This window comes from Astatotilapia calliptera, chromosome 23, assembly GCF_964374335.1.
Source record: "Astatotilapia calliptera chromosome 23, fAstCal68.1, whole genome shotgun sequence".
NCBI lineage: Eukaryota > Metazoa > Chordata > Actinopteri > Cichliformes > Cichlidae > Astatotilapia > Astatotilapia calliptera.
In genome coordinates this window covers 34,289,731-34,313,051 of record NC_137443.1, presented here as the reverse complement: position 1 = coordinate 34,313,051, position 23,321 = coordinate 34,289,731, and the positions used below count along the sequence as shown (strand labels likewise).

The 23,321-nt window shown below is 40.0% G+C and overlaps 1 protein-coding gene across 4 annotated transcripts in view; it reads right to left on the bottom strand.

Annotated features, from left to right (window-relative positions):
* The window catches only part of zranb3 (zinc finger, RAN-binding domain containing 3), a 128,700-nt gene that overhangs the window by 103,752 nt on the left and 1,627 nt on the right, over positions 1-23,321 (bottom strand). For all 4 annotated transcript variants that reach the window (XM_026158746.2, XM_026158745.2, XM_026158744.2 and 1 more), the window contains exons 2-5: positions 22,459-22,657; positions 8,530-8,548; positions 8,086-8,264; positions 4,279-4,510 (exon numbers count right to left, since the gene is read on the bottom strand). In XM_026158746.2, the coding sequence (XP_026014531.2) occupies positions 4,279-4,510; positions 8,086-8,264; positions 8,530-8,548; positions 22,459-22,604 (576 nt within the window). In that variant the 5' untranslated portion in view covers positions 22,605-22,657. The remainder of the gene's footprint in view (positions 1-4,278; positions 4,511-8,085; positions 8,265-8,529; positions 8,549-22,458; positions 22,658-23,321) is intronic.

Here is a 23,321-nt window from a genome sequence, read left to right as displayed (position 1 = left end):
GTAGCTGAGAATCCAAGGGCACTGCATCCTAGCGACTTGCTTTATGCTCTATTTTCTCCTACATGGGACTATAATTTACGAAAATGAACACTGATGTTTTAAAGAAGACTTGAAACTAGTGATTGAGATTATACACTACTTAGGAAAATGCTAACGGAGATTATAAACAAAGAGAAAAGTAACATAGCTTTCCCATAGACTTCTAAAACCTCAGACTGTTTAGGAGCCAGTAGAACTGCCTCCTGCTGGCCATTACAAAGAATGCAAATGTAGGACACATCTGCACTGCCTTTACTTTTTAGACACAGATCCTGCATCCACTTCTTTTACATAGTCTATGAAAATGACCAGTAGCTTATGAAGAATAATGCTAGCTAGTGTTAACAAGCTCGACTGTAGTACTATTTAACTGACATTAGTAGTTAAGCAAGGTGACCAGCTGCCGGGTCTAACTTTTAACTCTTATAAAGAAAAGTAAAGCAAACAAAGTCCCCTGATTTAGCATGTATGTATCCTTGAAACTGCTGGCTGTTTTAGTTCCCACCTTTTCGCTTTTGCACAAAGTAGCATGAGCTTTTTTTAGCTTTAAACAGAGACCTTACCAGAGCTCATGATTAGTCTACTGTCATGAAGTACATCTTCTCTGTAGCTTACCCAAGGTCCTGCTGTCCTTCGCCTAGTTTACCAGCGCTGCGTTGTGCAACTGTGTGGTTATTTGTGTCAGCACCAATTAACCAGGTCAAACCGCTGTGCAGTCTAACAAGGTGAAGAAAATGAAACGGATTTGAAATTTTAAGGATGTGGACACAGTCGACTTACTCCAATTAAACAGCTCCTGGCATAAAGATTTTCAAAAGATCTTTGCTTTGCTTGATGTCGCAAGACAAAAGACAAGCTGCTGCTGTCTGTCTTCAGTGGACGTATGTGACTGCAGGTAAAGAGCGTGTTTATATCACAGGTTGCAACAAAGCTCACAGAATATTCACGTGATGTGTATGTGTAAGTGTGTGTGCAAACATCAAGGCTGCTGTTTGAATGCACACCATCCCTGTCAGTTTTCCAGTATATGCAGCAATTTCTCAAGTAATGACAGTTAATCGTCAGCAGCTACACTGACGAGCCTTATTCTAAATTCAGCACTTGTTCACCGGGAGCTTTGCATCCCCCCTCACGCCACTGATATAATAGGTGGGAGGAATGAGGGCACATCATGAACGGTGCAGCATGCCCTGAGCTGTGTGCTAACTCGATGTCAGAGCCACAGTGAGTAATGATGGCAGTGAGGAGACTGGCACAGAGGCAGGGACAGGGCTTATCAGGTTTATGCTGTGGATGATAAAATGTTATATTCAGTTTCAGATTCTAGTGGCAGGGAGAAGGAAGGAGAGATGATATCTAAAAACTAACCTCACCACTGCAGGCGGGCAATGGCAAAGACAGGATAGCATGTGTCACACACACACACGCCGAAGTCTATAACACACATGCGCGTGCACTTTTTCGATGATACACCTTCTCGAGATTACTTGCGAGTACTAACTTTACTTCGTTTTGGAATTAATTATCCGCCTGAATTTCATCAGTTAATTATCATGATCGGGTCTAGGCAATAATTAAGTTTCCCTCAAAGCAACGTGGCAGTTAGATGACAGTGCGAGCCAAGCAGAGTCCCGCATAAATAGTTTAGCATATATTAGTTTAGCATATATTAGTCAGGAGGTTGATTATTAGCTCACTGATAATGAAGCTTCTATATATGAACTGCTAAATATTTATATATGAAGCCTCTTTGATAGGAATTTATTAGAAATAATGTTGGTAATCTTTTATATTATTTCTTCAACACATCAAATGAAAAATAAGCAATGAATTGATTCTACTAACGTACGTGTGTGTGTGTGTGTGTGTGTGTGTGTGTGTGAATGCTGACATGTCACTCTTTGAACCACAGAGATCGACCTCTTTTGTTGTTCAAAATCTAATATCAGCATCAGTAAGCGAACATGTTCCTTCATTAGTGTAAACACACACACACACACACACACACACACACACACACACACACACACACACACACACACACACACACACACACACACACACTGTAATTGAGTCAAATGTGTATTAATCCACAGCTGAAAATAGTCCCCCGTGATACTAACATTTCTTTTCCTTTTAAAACATAAAAACACATATTTATTATGTTTTTAAAAACATACAATGTGGAGTAAGCAAGTCTTAGCAATAACAAGTCAATGTAACAAATTTGGGGACTTTAACTGATAATTACTAATAAAATATTAACTAAAAAAATACTAATATGATGCAATACATTATTTATGTTGAAGATGGAGCAGTTTGGGGTTTTTTTAAAGTTGGGTAGAGGTTTCAATTTCTGACCGTCTCCTGTTTGGTTTGAGGTGGGTGGGTGTGGCTCAGCTGGAACATAGTGATGTCAGAAATTAAACTGCACCAATAGGCAGAGACCAACACACACACTCCCAGCAAAGCAGATTATCTTTTTATTTTTTAAATTTGAACTGTATAAATAGTGTCTCTGAATGTTTAATATACTCTTCATCATTGATTTTTTTCAATTTTACAGACAGATGTTTTTCTGGGTCTTTAACCTCCTAGGACCTGGTGTCCACATATGTGGACATCACATTTTGGGACGTCTAGACCAAAATACTTAATTTTTCTCTACAAGGGCCTGATATGCACTCAAGAGGACATTATGCTGCCACTGTTCTATCAAAATTTGAAACAAATGTCCTCATATGTGGATCTCATCTTTCTCAAAAACAAAAATTAGGTTAAAAAAAAATCTGGTAATTCTTTGTTTTTACATTATTTAGGTCCCAATCAGCCCAAATAGCAAAGAAAAATTAAAAATGCATGCCATGAAAGAGCTCGGGTCTTAGGCGGTGCCTCTTCTTAGTTTCTCCACTGTGGTGTTATTTAACATATCCTTTACATAAATGTGCAGAGCACTTTGGAAACCTGTTTAGAAGAAAAGACCTTAATAAATAAAGTTGTAATGTTTTTAATATGCAGCACAGACATTCGGGTGGGGAAAAAAAACTTAAATAAGATACACCGCAGGTTACGAATAATTATGGGGCCTCTGTGTATGTGCGTGGGTGGGTGCGTGTGGTTGTGTGTGCACTGAAGGAAACAGCTATCACAATTAGGCTGTTCTGTACGGTGTGCTAAAACAAATTATTCTTAAATGTTGCACTGAAATTGCAAAAAGGAAGGAAAAAAGGGGTAAAATCTTTACAGAAGATGATGAGAATTAGCTAATAAACACATGAACTTTCATCAATTATTCATTAAGCCAACATCATGACTATTTAAGCAACACAAACACAGTAAAAGCTAAGAGTTACTCTGCTCCCGAAGCTGCAGAAGATGACTGGAAGAATTGTGGGAAGTTTAAAATGCCTAAACACACAGCTGTATCGGAGTACAGCGGGCACACGGTGTTTGTTATTGATACTGTATTGTCTCTTCACATTGAGACGGTGAAAGGATTTTCTATTCACGACGTCTTCTTCATCTTCCTTAGCTGCAGTGATGGAATATGGCTGTAATCTACAGCTTCAATATAACATATATAAAAAACGATATAATAAATCATTATGGAGAGGGGATTGGCTCAGCCGCTCTCCAAACACCATTGTCCTGTGAACAGCCCTTCTTATTGTCTTGAAATTCAATAGTCCCCCCCCTCCTCCTGTGCGTTTCTTTTTATTACTTGTCTCATTTATTGCGGTGCAGTGTCTCTTCATATCGGGCTTTGTAAATGAAGTTTTTGCAACAAAGGTTATTGAAATAAGACCACGGGATCCTGGAGGATAAGTGACGCCGGAGAGAGTTAATTGGCTTTTTGAATGTCGGATCCGAGCGTAGCCTGCTCTAGAGCAAGTTACCATGGCGATCTACCTGCGCTGCACAGTGGAGCACCTTTGTGAGCAGCTAGAGCTGAGCCCCGAGCTGGCCTGCTAATCTCTCCTCACAAGTGTGGGCTCAGGATTCCTTTATAAAAATCCATCTGTTCCAAATCTACCGAATGCAGCCTTCTCTATTTAGCCACACTGCTCCCTCCTCTTCAGCTCTGTGTTTAATTTTTCATTAAAAATTCAAAGCAGGGTTTGAAGGAACTTTGAATCTGCCGTGTCATTTGGTGAGAAAACAAAACAGCTTACTCCAGTTAAATTTGTATCCTTTCCCCCTGAGGCGTCATTAAATTACCATTTAATCAAGTTTTATTACCTCCTCAGGTCGACCCAGAGCAGGGGTACCGGTGAGCAGGATGGCGCGCTTGGCGCTCTGAATGAGAGGAACGAGAATCTTCGTCCGCGCTGCGTTCCTGGATTTGAGATAATGCGACTCGTCCACCACCACCACGGCAAACCTTTGCCCGCTCAGTGCCTCCACCAGGGGGCGTGCATCTGTGGTGAGTAGGCCATAGCCCAGGACCGTCACTTTACTGCTACCAATGCCACTGAAAGGATAACAGCATACACATAAAAGACCAATAAAAAGAGTCACTTCTTTTAATGGTTTTCGTTAAACCAGTAGTGTGAAACAATACAATAATGGGAGACAGAGATAGCTAACAATAGCCAAAGTAAAACGGGTAAAACCAGTGAACTTTAGATTCAAAATGAATAATGTGTTTATTACAATGTGTATCTGTAAACTACCTGCGATTGTGACACAAGAAACAAGAATATTATCAGGTTTCTATGGTTACAGTGAAACTAGTAACTCTGTGCTTGCTGTTTGTGCTTTTTCAATGATTGCTGTGTAACTGTTTTATTGACAATAAGCCTCATAAAAAGACCAAAACCAACAGTCTGTTATACCATCTCATTGCTTAGAAATAGCCCAGAATTTATCCTTTTTAAAAAATGTTTTTTATAAAAAAAGTTTATTTAAAGAAAATGCTCCAAAATCTTAGTAACTGACTTTTTGTATATGTGGAGGGGCTAAAGGCTAACTAACAACTGACTGTACATTGTAGCCTCTAAAAGCTAATGAAAGCTTTAGACGTTAAGCTTGGGCCACATGATCTAAATTGTATTTAGTTAAAGATTTCCTCAAGTAGCTTCAAATGAAAGAGCTACAAAGTAAGAGCCAAAGATACATTTAGCATTTATATTGGAGCGTCAAACATTTGAGGATTAGTATCCAAATATTTTACTTAAGTGTTATATATAAGATTGTGTCCAATTATTAGCACGACAGGTTTAAATCAAAGGTGTTGTAGCACCTGTCAAGAGTATTTCTGTATGGATTAGATATGATTTCTGAGCCTTCCTCTCAAACCTACTGCATCCATAAGTGAAAGTAATTCTACAATGAAAAATAACAGACACGTAGTTTTTTAAGGCTTTAAAGTTTTGCAACTGTTTAGCCACAATATAATGTGTGTAAAAAACACACGTGTCACTCATTGTTTTTAGCTGTATGGTACAAATAAAATATGATGTTTTTGACCTTGGGTACACCAACAGTACTTAGAGTATTAATTTATTTATCTAGTGCCAATTTATGGGTGATTTTCATGGAGTTTGTTGGCGATGAGTATATCACTGTAGCTTTTGAAGAAGCCCCCTTTAAAAGTAGTAAACGTGTAGTTTACAGCTTACAGTCAGGATTGTATACACACTCGACACCTGCTTAAATGTTCGGGTGTTATTGACTTGGCAACTGAGCCCTTAAGGTAAAGCAAACCAAGCTGTTTAAAAGAGCCTATGGACTTAAATACGTGTCAAGACACACACACACACACACACACACACACACACACACACACACACACACACACACACACACACACACACACACACACACACACACACACACACACACACACACACACACACACACACACACACACACACACACACACAAACCTTTCATCCGTCTCCTTTTTTATGGCTTCATAGCAATTTCTATATTTTTCAGCTATGGTATGTGCAGCTCTGACACGGGTACACAGGCACAGATAAACAAACAAACAAACACACAGGCGACATTCAGCTGCATGAAACTCAATAATGATCTCTGAGAAATCAAAAACATTTCCAGCATCTGTCAAGCTTTAATTCTTTGACTTCGCCACACACGCAGGCGCTCACAGACACACATTTCCAAGCTGAAATAAACCTAAGGTGCCATTCATGTTCTACAAAGGCACAAGTGAGTCAAAATACCGAGAGGAGGTGCTGCATAATTTTTTCTTGCCTCCTCGTTCAGTCATTAACACATCCAGTTCAAGGACACGTTTTCCCCAAAAGGCTTTCACAACCTCTTTGCACCTCATCTGTGATGCTGGGAGTGTCCCCCCCCCCCCATCTAATCCAAGTCACAACTATAGAAAGTTTATGTCATTCAAAAATTAGAAAGAAAAAAAAACTAGGGGAAAGTTGAGAAGATGAAAAAGTAGATGTTTTCTAAGCTTATATGCAACATTAATCCACAATACAGAAACCTGAATCAGTGCAAACAAAATGAAGCACGTTCCAGCACCAGCATTTTTCCTTCCTGCGTGGGAAAAAATAAATAAATAAAATAAATTCAGCTCTTGTTCAATATCGCAGACGTCGCCTTGACATGATTTGTCTGTCAGTTCTGTCAAACATCGGCCCCTGCTGGCTCTTGACACCAGGGGACACTTTGAGATTAATTTATCGTGCCCAGCTTTGCCGTCTATCACGCTGCCTCCGCTTCACACAGTGTGACCGTGAACGTTCGCGCTTTTATTACGTCTTTTTAGAGTAAATGATTAGCAGAGGGCCGGAGAGAAGAAGTCGTAACAAGAGATGTTAGATGCTGCTGTGCAGCTTACTGTAAGGGCAACGACGCTTTAAATTCAAGTAATGGCTGCCGCCGTCCACTCGCACAATATTTTGAATGGATATTATGAGTACTGAAGAGACCCTGAGTGAGCTTCTACACAGGAAAACCAAAGTTATCGGTGGAAACATGATTAGTTTACCATTAAATGTATTAGCAGCAGACATTCTTTTTTGGGGGGTTTGAAACCAGAGAATTGATAATAAATTATATTCTATAAAATCAAACTACAGGTCTTTCTTTTAGAGTTACTTACATGTGTTAAAAAAGGAAGGAAACAGCTGCCCAAAATTCCTGTGTATGTTCTATCAAAGGATTATCAGCTGAAGCTGAACTAAAGTCAGGCCGTACCTTCATGCAGTACCACTTTGTGCCACAGCATGGTGTATTGAGTCAATATATTTAACCAGTCAAGCGTGATGTTTGCTTATAAATGTATTGTGCAATTTAATTTAAAAAAAACAAACAAAACTCACACTGATGGTGATGAAGTCAAGAACTCACAAATTCTCATGTATCAAATATGATACACTTGGCGTTACAGGGTTCAAAAACAGTACCTTTAAGTACCTTTATGTGATTTTTAAGCCAGTATCGAGCTTCCCTTCTGCAACGCTCTGTAAACGAGACAGCATCGAATAATGTGCACGCTAAGTCACACCACAAAACAAACAAAAAATTAATAATTCACCATCTATCCAGAATTTCACAACCACGGCAGCAGTAATGTGCAGTTTGATGCTACAAACCGCTGCTTTAATAATAAGCCGTTAAGCTACTGTAGTCTTTGTCATTGTGACAATATTAGCCTTTGATTTGGAGTAGAACAAATTGCTTATTCTATATTTAGGAGATCATTCAACTTGATCTTAAAAATACATTTTAATAAGGACCTGCTCCACCTGTTGAGCGCTATTTGTGAACAGTTGGGAGCATTTAAGAATTAAGAGAAAGAGATCAGCCTTCAGGATGTGGTGGAGACCAAAAATAGACAGAAACTCAATTTGATTTCTAGTTTTGCTGTTAAATGTAAACAAGCAGCTATTGTGTTTAGAGCTTTAGTTTAATAAAACAGTCAAACCAGCTTTAAGAACGTCAGAAGAGTCAAAACCAAAATTTAGTCCCAGTAAAACCAGACACTAAGAGGCTGACATGAGTATGGAGGTGATTTTTAGGGATGAAGGTCAAACGGGGTAATGTGGTGCGATGACCTACATGGTGTGGCTCTTGTTCTCCACCAAATTGATGTCTCCAGGCTGCAGCTCGGGGATCCACCTCTCCAGCTCTTCGATCCAGGGGTACTTGAGGGACGAGGGCACCACCACCAGGAGGGGCCACTCCTGCCTGAAGGTGTACGCCACTGCGATGGCCTGCACGGTCTTCCCGAGACCCATCTGGGCCCACCAAACAACAACACATGGCGAATGGGGAGAAAAACAAGTCAATTGTGCACTGACTCTGTGGCAAATTGCATATGACGGCTGAGCTGATGTGAGGCCCAAGAGTAATAAGGTCTCAGAATGATTCTAGTGTCAAAACCGATTAAGCACGTGGGAGTGCAGCAGAGGGCTGACAAATTAATTTGGAAGGCATGCAGCAAACTCTCAGGTTCTTTTTTTTGGAAAATAGATTTCCTGAGCCAGCGTTGTGTGTGCTTACCTCATCGGCAATCATACATCTGTAAAACAAAAGGAAAAACTTTATCAGACAGGTTTCACACTTTGTAGAGAAGGTAATGGCTTCTATATATGACAGACGTTATAGTTTACATATAAAGACATCAGGTCCTCCAACTAGAGAGAATCATTACAGAAGCCTTAATAACCTGCAGTCACACCCCAACGTCTCAGACTTTTGTGGGTCATGTACACAAAGTAAAAGTTAACATAAACCAACAGCAAGGATTTCTGGACATACAACAAAACTAAAACTACTAATGTACGTCTGCAGGACTTCTTGCTATTCAATATTTATGTTGTTGTTTCTGTCGAGTTTGAGATACTGCATCTAATGCAGCAGAGTACCTTTGCAGACCACAATGTTTATGTATTTGGGTTCATTCAGTTCCTAAAAACAACAAAAAAAACCCCTCGCTGACTGCTGTAGAAGCCGGTGTTTCACTCTCTGTCTCGTAGGCAGCAACAAATTTAATTCAGGTCAATTCATTGGGGAGAACTTGAGCATTTTTATTTCTATTGAGTAGTGTTATTTGGGATTTATGGTCCCGCATTGGTGCCTGTTTGTCTAACTCTTTGGCTATGCGGGGACAGGGACTGTGGGAATTCAACCAACAGTCCTTCAAAAAGCCAACGGATATGACGATACACGTAAGTAGAATTCTGATTGGTTGAAGAGTTGACTTGAAGAGGAAAGTGAGTCATGGAGCATACCCCAAAGGAGAAGAAGCAAGCTCTATACTGTAAGTATATAAATAATAGAAGCCATCAGATCAGTATTTTTTGGTAAAAATGTTGGTATACACCCGCCCCCAACAATATATGGCAAAGTCCCCGACGAATACGGGCACATTATTACTGTAGCACAAATACAACATGCGTGATTCATTCCTATATTTTTGCCATCTACTTTACAGTGTAGTACTCACACAGTGTGCGTGAAAATAAGTGCAATGTAAGAGGAAAGCTTTAAAATGTAACCGTTAACATTTAAATGCATTTAAAAAAATTATACTTCTTTTCCAAACATGAGTGTTACACTACAATCATGGAAGAGCTTTTGGCTCGGTACATTCTCGGGGAGAATGCAGCATTATGACTAACAAGAGCTGAAAAAAATAATCAATTAATCCCATTAGTCAGTCTACGGAAAATGGGCAGCTGCTATGACAATGAATTAATCATTTAATTATCAATCAAAAATAGCTGATTTACTGGTTGCTTATCATTAGGGTCCTAATGTTGTTTACATCTGAAATCCAAGCTTTTTATGGAGGGGGAGATGAGCCATGACTGAACCTATGAACGCTCACCTAACGTGGCTCTCTCATATGACATTGTTTAGCAACCGAACTATGTTATGGATTAACAGATATATCTGCCAAATACCTGTAATCGGTCATTATTACCCCTGATGTGGTTAGCTGGGATTAGTTGATATTTACTGTCACATCAATTCTGATGACTAAATGGAAAAAATAATGAGTTGAAGAGTTAGTAAGTAGATTTTATTTATTTAGGACATTTGTAAAATCCTAAAATTCAAATGACACACATTCACATTACATTAATAAATATCAAAGAAACAACCTATTGCAGAGATCAGCAAAAAAAAAGGTCATAAAGAAAGTCGCAGCTGAGGTTTGTCTGAGGTCACTTGGGAGGTCATCCCAGAGTCTTGGTGCAACACCAGCAAAGGCACGACTCTCTTTTGAAATAAGCTTTGACCACCTGGTGGGGAAGAGTGATGGGGAAGCAGACTTCAACGATCTCCAGGGAGTGTAACACAAGACCATTTAAGGCTTTAAACACAAACAGCGCTGCTTTATGCTCCGTCCTGTAATGCACGGGAAGCCGATGCAAGGCTGTCAATGCTGGAGTAATGTAAGCTCTCTTTTTTGTCCCAGTCAATTATCTTACTAAGGCTCTTTGAATTATAAGTTAGCTAGAGATGACTAACTCTAGTACACAGTGCGTTACAGTAGTCCAGTCTAGGTGTACTAAAAGATTGCATGGCCTTTGACAACTCTGTCGACAGCATTTATTAGTTTGTCAAGTTTCAAATTTGTGTCAAAGAAAAAATGCTGCTGAAAACGGTATAGAGTACTGAGTATTTCCTAGTTTAAATTCAGGTATTGTGATAACTTTTTCTGGAAGTATTTTGCATTTAGGACAAACGATGTTAACCGAGAAGAAATCACATGCAATGAGTTCTGCAGACTTACTCAACTGACTGAAAACACACCACAAACTGATGATTCGTGTGTGAAGGCCAAGAAAAGCGATGACTGCCAACATTAATTGTCCAACGACTCACACAGCCATAAAAGCGAGCCAGCGCACGTCAGCGCACCCATCCAGCTCACAAACACGCGCCGAAATCACCAACGCAATCACCAGAACGCATCTCCGCTAAAACACAGCGAGTAATGAAGGCTTTGGGAAAATAGTCAGTAAGAAAGACTTTTAGGAGATGCACTCAGGCCATCACAGTGTAAAGAATAATAGTGACAAATAATTGTGATAATCACGTTGATCATAACTGTGCAGCCCTGCTTACTATCTAGTCTTCCATTCATGCCGCACATTGTAAGGTACAATGAGAGCGCGACACAGTCCTTGGCTCAAGTTGTCGCTGTGGAAAAAGTGCAACTAGATCAACCTCTGGTTCTCCCTGCCCAGTGGGTTTGGGCCCATTGTCGTGACCTTGCCTATTCATAAATGCTTCCAACATCATGTCAGAGCAAACAGTGCGACGGAGCGGCTCTGAATGCCTCAGACACGTCTCTCATTATTCTTTCTCCTCCTCCCTCTCTTCCTCTCCCCATCTCCGCCCCATTTCTCTCTTTCAGCTGAGGAACATGATTAATGTGCACCTTGCCACTGGTGGTTTTTCTAATTGCCAGCACACCGGCCCAGTCAGCGCAATGCACACACACACACACACACACACAGTGTCACACCAAGCGTCTGTGAAAAATGCACACAATAGACATGCAAAAATACACACCAGACACACACACGAACAAAAAGAAGCGAACACATATATGGATACAGTATATGTGCTCGCGCATCCAGCCGCCCACACACACACGCACACACACACAGGAGAGGCAGTGCAGCTGGGGCAGGTGCTTGCCATTTCTCAACACATTAATCATCCTCCTTTAAATAACCTGAGTGTCGTCTTGACGGTTTGAGACTGCGAGCATGCTGCAGTGCTGTTGCCTGACGACGGCACGCTCTCCGTCACAGCACCTTTCTAATGTTATCTCTGAAACCCACAAGCCCCAAAGTGTCAGGAAACGGGCTCCGGTGCCTCCCAAGCTGGCAGTGATGATTTGATGACTTTGACCTCTGCGCGGTGAGGCACGGTGCGGGCTCGGCGTGTAACCCCAATCTTCCAAAGCCCCGTTAAGGCTCTCTTCTGAGGACTGGACCTGTGCTGCTCTCTGGTCAGTGGAGAAAACTGCTCACGAGGTTAGACGCTGGATAAAAAGCTGACTTAAAGGGTGCTTCAGAATGGGATCACTCTGATTGCGCACACAGTTACGGGCTCATAGTGCAGTCTTGCTCTATAGTGTGAATCAAAACAAAGCAGGAAATGTTGAAGCAGGTTCTCACATGTTTTGATAGCATCTATGCCTTGAAAAAGGATATTATAAACCTTAGTTAAACAAAGAAATGTTCAGCTTTTGCTCCCGGCTTTTTTGTGCTCACAAAAAACTGTCAGAAAGCCCTTTTAGTTCTCTTCTTTCCCCACAAGGGAGAAAAATCTAATTACAAAAAAACAAAGCTAGTGTTTCCCAAAGTAATCATAATGTTTTGCTGTTTTTATTGTAGATTTTTAATATCACTACACCTCTGCTGAACTATGGTTTTTATATTCTGTTTTCAGCCACTTCCAGAAAGAAAGGAAGAAGCAGCAGACAGAAAAATAATCACATTTAAAACAGCAATGACCTCTAAAGATGCCGTTCTTCAGGAGCTCTGATTACAGATAATAGTTTCTGTTCATCATATAAAAACAGCAAGGACTGAAAGAATACTGTGCAGCATTTGAGAAGAAATAACATGATTTTCTTGTTGAAATTGAAAGGTTGCTCATTTCCGGATGTCCAGAGGTTTTGCTGCTACATTCTTATTATTGAGGATGTAAGAATCCTGCACGGCAGAAAAAGCCTCCTTCTGCTAACCAGACTCAAAGTGAGGGTCTGACCTTTGGCCAGGCAGTCACCCCCACCACCGCAATCAAATGACCTCGGTCCTCTTTTATTGAGTGATGAAAGAAATCTTAGTTTCATCCATGATTCAGGTTTAAAATGCATAAACAAATCAGCTCAGTTATCAGTACTGGCATTTTCCATTTCAGATAACTTGCACAATTACCGTCATCAAAAGTATAGTCAGTCGGCCATTTTTAGCCTGAAGTTGTTCAAAAACGCAGCAGCCAAACTTTCTTGCTGCTACCAAGAAGCGAGCCCATGGCTGTGCTGTACTGGCAGTTTTGTCGTTGCTTTTAAAACACGGCACGAGCTGTCGCCAGGACCAAACTGGATGGAGCATTTTCATTCCTCGGCCCTAAACTGTTGAACAGTTTGGGATCCGCAATTAGACTTTTCACTCTCTTGATGTTTTTTAAACCTCTGTTCTTCTCCTCAGTCTCCTAATGATCGTCATGGAGCCGTTCCTGACTCTGTATATTGTGCTCATTTCAATAAACACCTTTCTCCTTATTTATAGTGTTTTAAATCACATGTGTCTAATCTCACTGTAAATCCCTTTGGTTAGAGCAGCTCTTGCTTTTAAACGCACGCTATAAATAAAAGACTTGATTTCATAACTGCTAGCTAAAGTTAGCCAACTTTCATCTGCTGACGCTTTAATGTTTACATATGTGCTATGGCCAATGCTAGCTTTTGCCACACATTTACATTCTCTTCATTTCAGGACAAAATATCACAGCTGAATGATGTTCACAAACTGATATCGGGTCATGTGAAGACAGATGCTGCTTTTGGGTTTGAAAGTTAAACTATGGACATATTCAAACTTGGTGAACATGGTCACAGGTGAATCTGTGCAACTTAATTTCATTAACTTTTATTAAGATGTACTCGATTTTATAACTTTGCACTTTGCAACTGCCAGTCTCTTGCCACACATTAAATATAATATGTTCCTTTTATGGTCTGTAGGTGTAGGCGTGCTCTTACATTATGAACTTCATTTTTTTTTGTTATGTTTAATCATAATCTTTTTCTTCTCCTGAGTCTATTACATTACATAAAGTATATGAATGCACTGTAAGTTTGGCCATAACAACGCATTTATTCTTAAAACGTTATCAAATGATTAAGTGAACGTATTGTTTATGTTTCAATGTGTTAAGTGTTTCTCAAAAAAAATAAAAGTATTTTCTCAAATACACAAATTGAACCCAGCAGGCTGGAACATTTATTTACGATGTGCCACCTCCGCACTTTGTTTCTATAAAAACCTCTTTACATCCTGGATGGATACGGTCCAAACAATAGAAAGTTACCTATTAAGGCGACAGGTTACTAATGGTGGGTGAAATTTTTCATGCTGTTTAATGAAATGCATCCCCTGCTGCTTTCACAAAACAAAATCTATCCTATTATATTGATAAAAAAAATTATAGCAAATTTCATGCCTTATTAGGAAGAAATGGAATTTAGAGCACCTTAGGAAGCAAATATGAAAACTAGTTTTTTATTTATAAGGGAGATACAGGACCCAGTCACTCCCTTTAGATTACTGCTAAGACGTGTCAAAAAACAGTCTAATTAATAAATTGCTGCGTCATATTATGGCAAATGCAAAGCTTGATGCATACTAGAAAACAAAAGTAAGTATGATGAACTGCGAAGGCATTCAGGAGACAAAAGGTTGTGATGTTTAAATGATGTTTGCTTTGCTGCGTCACCATGCCTATCTGAATGACAAAGGAACTGCTGCACGCTACTTTAAACTTTGAAACTTTTTTATTCAGTTTCATTTATGTAACACTAAATCACATCAGCAGCTACCTCAAGGTGCTTTATACTGTAAATTAAAGACCCTACAATAATACAGAGAAAACCTCCTCTATCAGACAACCCACTATGAGCAAGCATTTGGTGACAGTGGGAATGAAAAACTCCCTTTGAACAGGAAGAAATTTGTTGTCATTTGCTCCCCTTGCTAGTAGCAGTAGCGGTCTGGACTTTCCTTTGCCTCCAGAGCCTCAATCTCTTTCCTCAGAGATCCTGGCCCATGGTGACATGATCACACAGCTGCTGCAGATTTGTCAGCTGCACATATTTGATGCAAGTCTCCTTTTCCTTCAAATCCATTGCTGAATTGAGATTTGGTAATTGTGGAGGCCATTTGAGTACAATGAACTTATCATCATGTTCGACAAAGCAGTTCGAAATGATCTGAGCTTTGTGACGTGGCACCTGGAAGCAGCCATCATGGATACACCAATAGCGGTCGTTTTCCATTACGCTACAACAAAGCAGGATGTGGAAACGACGGTATACCTGCTGCTCAGTGTATGACTTTCTCTCAGACTTGGGGACTATGGTGTTGTTTTTTGTGTAGCCATTTCCCTTGTTGGCAGGTTTCAAAAGTGGCAGTGCCGATATTCGCAAAGCGGATGCTCCCACGACTCATTGAGTGACGGCACTGACTACCCAATTATGGCATGCAGTCTGTTGACGTCACATTTTCAGATCACCTCAGATGGAATCCTAGGTACCTTAAAAGTACCAGGTACTTCCTCCTAATGGAAAAGCCTAAAAACCATGTTGAGCCATGCCAACCCAAGAAGGTACTAGTGGAAAAGGGTTATGTGGTTGTAAAGGGATGGACATGGTCACCAACAATTCTCGGGTAGGCGGTGTCACTTAAGCATGTCAGTTGTTTTCAATGGGCCCAAAGTGCGCCAAGAAAATATCCCCCACACCACCACCTGAACCAGCACTACAACAAAGGATGGATTCACTGCACATGTCCAAACCATCTCTGACTTTATCCCCAAACCACTCAACCTGAGTTATCCGACTGCTCTCTTGCTGCCTCCTAACACACCTTCCCCCTCTTCAGCCAATAGTAGCAGTGGAGGCAGTTATTTTTAACCTGGGCCCAGACTGTTCCAACATACAGATCTGATTCTTTATCACCTGTATGTTTGATTTGGCAAAGCCTTAACCCCGAATGCCCTTCCTGACACAACTCTCCCCATTTATCTGGGCTTGGGACCAACACTAGGAGTACACTAGCTTGTATCCCCTGTGGCTGGGTTACACTGACCCCTGACATCAAGTGTTTTTCACCTGGGGAATTGGTGCTCACTGGGTTTTTCCTCTCCTTCAGACCATTCTACAGAAACCCTAGTAAAACATTTTGTCATCATCTGAAAAACTGCCATTCTACATTCAAAGACATTTAAATGACCTTTCTTCCCTATTCTGATGCTGGGTTTGAACTTCAACAAATTCTCTACCATGTCAACATGTTACCAGGCTGATTAGATATTTGAATACTACGCAGCCTACATAAGTGGCCGACGCCATTACCAGCATTTATTCTTATGCTGGTGTGCTGAGGAAACAATGGCACCTGACGACATCGATGTCAGAGTTAACTGAAGTTTCATTTCTAGGATGATGCAGAAAGGTTTTGCAGTTACAGCGTACCAGTGGCACAGACTTACTGTATAAATCTATTTCTATGTGCCAAACAAAATGTCCAAATGAAAGTATCAAAGAGCCTGTGAAAGGGCCTGAATGGGAGGTTGTGTTTAGGTAGGTGTTTGATGAAAAATGGTGTAATTATTAAGTCAAGTTTCTAAAAAATAAACTCTTAATAAGTAGATTCAAATAAGATAAAATACACTGTTGCTGATTTAGTTGTGGGGTTTAAAGTTTCAGAGAAATGCTCTCTATGAATGATATCCATCGAGCACCAAGCCTCATTAGCCCAAATGATTTTATGAAAGCACTCTGTGTACAGTCTTTATATTAGGAATAGTTATTACGGTTCTGTAAATATGGTTTAAACTCATGCACCTACATTTATTCAGAGAACAAAACTCTATATGTGGGCCATTACAGGGAGAAAGAATACAGCATTGACCTCCTCTGGCATCAGCACAGCATTTCTTATTCAATAAAAGCAGAGGCAGTTCCTTACAATAATATTTAGGACAAATTAGAGCAGGTTAGACTGCAGCACATGGCTGGTTTCAAGCTACGGTCAACACCTTTCATCACCTTAATGAAAGCGACCAGGAGGTCTTAATGGATGCACTTTAACTCAAATTAATGCTGTTGTTTTTTTCACTACCTGGCCCACTCAGAGCAGTATTTTACGTGTACGCTTCTTTAAAATAGCCGAGTCTATACAAATGTCAGCACTTAAATGGCAAACTTCTGCCCAACTTTCTAAACAATACAATCAACCACATCTCATGGGTTTTTATTGTCATACGGTACCGCAACTTTCCCACATTATCCCCCATCTAGCTCCATAAAATTCACTCACCCTCCTACACAGGCCGATACAGCCGACTCCATAAGTATTTGAATTGCAACAACATTTGATGTTTTGCTTCGGTACTCTTGATGCTCTGGATGTGAAAAGAGACAATGACTATGAGATTTAAAGGAAAAATCCGCCCACGTATCCTCCTACGCTGTTAGACATCCAACATCAATCTATGATGTTCAGTGCATTTCAGGAGGTATTTTATAATGAAGGGTTGCCATTTATTCTTCGTCTGTCAGCCTGCCTTGTCTAGTTGCATTTCAGGTAGTGATTTCCTACATTTACCAGAACTGTTATACCCCTTCCTAAAGATCTAGCAAGTCAGCTGCTGCATTATTGCATTCTGGTCTATTCATGTTAGTAGGTAGAAATATTATTTCCGCCTTTTTCACTGTGATATTCAGTTGAATATTAGTATTCATTTCAGTCTCTTTCCAAGGAAACTGAATGAAGAAATGAAGAACAGCAGGGTGGCTCTAATACGGAGAGAATGATCAAGGTTTCTGCCAATAGCAATTGCATTTTAGCTTGTGGTCTCTGTCTATGCTCTCAAAGTAAGATTTTAACCTCTTAGCCTCTTTTGATGTCTACTGTTGCAAATATAGCATGTCCGTAACTGAGAACCGTAACAAGATGGACCAAGCCCATTAAAATTTGCATTTCTCCATGTACTCAATATCTAAAAGCAATAATCTGCACTTAAAAAGAAATTTAAAAAAAACAACAACAAACAAGCATTCAGCTAGCTAGCCATCATAAAAAAGCATAATAGGCATTTTCATTAGCTTTTTAAAAAAAAAAGAAAAGAAAAAGAAAGAAAAAGAAAAACACTAAAAGTTAGACCCAGTGTCATGCAGTGATGGAGAATCTCCAAAATAAAGGTCCATTCATGGAAGCCAAACAATCAAACAAACACAGTTTTAGATCAGCTTTATAAGGTTTAGCTTAGCTTCATTAGCTAGCCAAAAAAAACTAACAACTAAAAAACACAGTAGGAACCAGCTAACTACACTAAATGGACAAAGGTACTGGTACATTACACATGTAATGCATGCTTTCAAAACTGTACGTAAAGGCAGACTGTGTGGCTGGATGCATGATTTTATACAAATGTAGTGTGTTCGAACAGTTTTGTCCACGTAGCGTAGCTTACTACCTAAAGTAACTGAACATCAAGGCTAAGGCACATTTTCTGGTTGATTATTTCTGCTTTTAACTTTAAATACACATAACAACAGAAAAAAATCATGTTAACTTTATGTGAATAAAGCTCAACAGCTGCGTCTGTTAAATCTGTGGCTATTACTTTCATTCCTCAAAAAAATCCAAAACGGTGTGGTGTGCTGACTGGCTTGGAATACATCTGTTAAAAAACCCTGTTAAAAAAAAACAAAAATCAAACTATTGCTGGAAGCCAAGCTTTTAATAATCAACTGATGGTATTAGACTTTGGCAAATACCTGCAGCTCTGTCCTAATATTTACCAGATATGGAGAGTTTATCCTACATCAGCTCCAATCTGTTTCAAGTTAGGATTTTCTATATACAGCAGTTGATATTTTCTCATCTGAGTTTAGTGTGGAAATATGATACAAATAATTATGCCAATCAAATACAGAGTTTTTTTCAGTATATCTTAATATTTAATTTTAAAAAGTGTTAATGTCTCCTTTCTTGGCATGCATTACATTCATGTGAAAAAAGTGTAGACACAAACAGAATCTAAATGAAGCTCAAATTTTATTGTTTAAAAAGATTACTCAAAGACTCAAAAGCAGATTTGCCAATTTTATATTCATATTTTTGTTTAAAATTTATTACCACCACACCAAACCTGACATGCCTGTTATATGTGTTAAGTAATGAAAATGATCTTAATCACAAAAAAATTACAACCTCCCGCTACCTGTAGTCTCTTCTGCTAATACCATTTGTGCTAGTCTCCAGAGAGAAACGGTGCCTGCGCTGCTCTTCCCGCCACACTGATGCCAATTGACTGAGGTAGCTGTCCGCACGGTGCAATGAGAGCCAATTGACTCCTGACCCAACGTGTAACAAAGCACTGCCTCCCAGTGTTCCTGAATCAATATGGCCGCGTTGCATCAAAGCAGAGCCCCTCAGATTGGCTCCTCCTGCGCTGACCTTCCCGAGAACCCACATGTATATCGACTGGTCAGGGAGGAGGAAACGGGCAAGTCCCGGTCGGTTCCTACAGTTAATGCTCCATGCATACAAACAGTTGGGGGCAACTCAGAAGCTTTTTGTGGATACCCATTTTCATAGCTACAGTCTTACAGTCTTCTGAACATCTGGATTTAGAATATATTCTTCTTGACATACTTTTTACATTTTGTAGCGTGGTAAGAAATCTCCGTTCTCACTGCACTAAAGTGGAGCTGAACCGTCTACTTTAAAACTCCATTAGGGAAATTATCGGTGCAAAGATACCATCCTATTTGACTAAATCACACACTGATGCTATAGTGGAAGATGTGTTATACTGCAGAGCTTCTCTGTATGCTCAAATGAACATCCCCATCATCATCATCGCCGTCATCATCATCATCAGGAAGTGAAAAATCAAAGCACCAATGACAAACAGAACCTTTGAAGTGCTAGGAGCTTATCTTCCAGCACAGCATCACAGACTGAATGTTGTGCAAAAGATAATCAACTTTATGCACTCGATTAGCATTACCTTGGAGGACTTATGGATATTCAGGGGAAGCTTATTCACATTTAACGCCAAGACCACTGACTATCCTTAAAGCCAGATCTTGCATATACATAAGCCATACCATCACAGGAGTGCCACATTTTCTTCCTGTGTGTGCATGCACATCACATATTGACAAAAACTCACCGATTTCACACTCTTAAAAAGATTACTCCGTAGCCCTACACATGCCCAGAAACTCTACAAGGTCTCTTAAAAGAGGCCAAATAAAACTTCTGTTTGTGCCTTTTTACAAATGATAAGTTGAACTCATAAGCAGTAAAACACACCATTTCTTAACTGCTGCCTCGGCCTTGGGGAAGTGCACAGGTATAACTGCACACGCTGTACATTGTTGTTATTGTTGTTCTTATAATCCCACTGCTGAGGTCTGAGCAATAAATCAAATTTTATTTTCCATCACCAGCTTGGATTCGAGTAATGAATAAAACAAAATGAAATTGAGATTAAAAACAATTATTATTCTTTATTTCTTTAGCAATGATGTGTTTTCTTGTTTTGTGCGTTGTTGTAAATCCACCCCACTTCTCTCCTTTACTGAGGTGCTCTTTTGCCCCACACTAAAAGCACAGATTCAATCACTGTGTAGTTCAGACTGGGCCATGATAACAGCGGTCAGCGTGGTTTATCTAGAGAAAGTAAAAGTCAGCCTTGCACGCCATTGCCCTGGCCATGACTACATGTTTTAAGACTAACGTAAGGAAAGTCTTTGTATGACTTCTGTCTTCTAGGTGGTCAAGGGGACAAGCTTTAGGATCCAACAACAAAACCAATACAAACACAAGTACCCCGCATCACAGTTTATTCCATGTATTTTTCACATAGCTACAACACGTGGTCAGTAAAGCTCTGCATAGCATCTACGGGCTACCATGTTGGGACCTTCATGTGCAGGTTTCTTAAGAGACACCTTCACTGTCAAAAACGCCCCCAAGTCCTGGCTTAGTGCTCGACCGGACGGCCCTGTGCCTTCCACTGCATCAACCTTATTTTTTACATTTATTTACTTAGTTTGCATTCAAAATTAATCCCAAAGTTCATGGAAATCCACTGTTAAGAAGGTAAAAATGTTCAAGTTCAATAACGTGTGATGCTTCGAAAGCCAACCTAGAATCATGTAAATTACCAGTAATCTCAAGACTGACCACAGCTGTCTTTATTTGCCAAAGTAAACACTCTAAAGTACTTAATACCAGGTCATATGTCATTCAATAGGATTCCTCATTGGTAGCCGTTTCACTTGCTTGCCAGGAAATTGCTCCCTTCACATTATCAGCAGTTATTTTGCCCTTAGCTGCAGAATGATATTTACATCCCGTAGCCTCTGGTCGGCAGCTCACTCTGAATCATTTCAAGTGTGGATGCAGCTTAAAGCCCAGAAGTTTGAAGTATGACAAGCAGCGAAAAGTAAAAAAAACAAACAAAAACAAAACAGGAATAACATTTTGACATCTCAGTTTAGGTAAAAATGGACCAAATGGGAGTAGATCCTAATTTCCAGGTGGCCAACCCTTTCATCTAAGTTTGATGAAACCAGGCTTGGATTGGAACTACTTGGTAATGGACTGGTTTGGTAACACCCATTCACTCACATTCACACATTCCTAAGTGCTTTTATTCCAACACCGAGGGGCAACTAGGGGTTCAGTGTTATGCCCAACGATACTGTGACATGCAGACTGTAGCAGCCAGAGTTCAAACCATGAACCTTCCAATGAGATAGAGATAGAAAGATAGATGACCTGCTCTACCGATACCTCAGTACATGTTTTTCTTTGTTCAGTTTGAAGCATATAAAAATATCCCACAAGCAACATTTTTCATTTTCTTTCGCAACATGCAGTTGAAAATAGCCGTGTGAGTCATAGAACTCATGCATATACGCTTTACACTTCCTCTGCTGGTGCTCAACAGAGTTAATTGATAAAATAGGTCTGGCTGTGGAGGCGTCCAAAGACAGATCTTTAGCCAAGGGATGAAAAAAAGCACATCTACATGTCAAAATATTCTGGATAACTAATGAAATCGATGCTTATCTGTGTTGCAGCATTCCACCTAGACACAATAAATCGACCTGGCCTAGCAGGCTGGGCACTAAATAAAAACATTACAGTTTATTTTTGTGCACTGAGGAGGAGTAACTGTGCTGTCCTTTGTAACAGTGAGTCTTTTCTAAAAAGAACATTTTATGAATTTTGAAATTGTTACATAATGAAGAAAGCTGAAAGAATATCACATGAACTGACCAGGCACTAGACATAGTGTACAGTTTATGATTATAACAAAGAAAAAGAAAATCAGCTAATCGGTGTAGATTCAGTGCATTAAAATCCAAGAGAACTAGCATGTTTGATCTACTACTGTCGACCACTGTCCCCTTTAAGGTGCAGCTAGTCTCCTCCCATATGCTTACACAACACATCTGACTTGAAAACATCTTCACAGAAATCAAATCAATACTTGCAGAGGTGGAGTGTAATGTCGAAAACAGAGCAGTACTCCTCTGTTCTCTGTAGGTCTACATTCATTGACGACTATCTTTAGTAGCTATTATTGATTTGCAAGATGTAAATTTCATTTTAAAATGACTGGACTGTTGCCGGGGGTGTCACCACTCACCGTCCGCTCCTCGATAAAGCAAACTCCACTCCCTCCCTTTGGAAAGGCATCAGGCGGTGCAGGAGCTTGTGAGGAAGGCCTGACAGTTGCTCCGACCATCTTGTATCACAGCAAGAGGCCTGTAGGCCATTATCATCCATTTCCATTAGCAAGTCCTCATCAGTTTCTCAGTACTTGCTCAGTCGGCTCCAATTTGAATCTGGAGGACAAAAAAAAAATTTTAAAAAATTGTTAAACCAAAATGTACATGGATTAGCATCTATTGCACAACATATTTAGTTTAGCACTCTGACTGCTGATTTTGTAGTAATGGTGAGTAACTTTCCCCTGCAGCCTTGGTAGCATTGACAGGAATATCATTATTAAATGCTGGATGATGAAGCACGGTGATAGTAAAAGTTGCCTATCTCAGCCACCTCCAGTCACAACACAACAACACCTCCTCTGTGTTGCCTCATCATTCGGGTCAGTCCTGGAAGTGTCTGCTGCCATATGTAATCACAGCCACCGAGACAGGCACACCAGCGACCCAACAAAACTATGACTGTGGCTAAGAAGAACTACTAAGCACAGAAAGTTGGCACTACCTGCGCTTAAGAGCAGAAGGAAGGTCTATCATTCATGTCTATTGGTATGTAGCTGGTTGGTATCACATGAAAGGAATGACCACTGTGCAACTGAGTGTGCAAATGAAAAGTGAAAAAACTTTTCATTTCATACCATGAGGGTATTTTGGGCCAAATATTCAGATTCTTTTGTGCAAATATTAAAAAAAGAAAGAAAGAATGCTCTGGAAACAGGCCTGGAAGACATATCAAACAAAAAGACAAGTTAGGGGCTGAGGCCTGCCAAAGTAGCAGCCA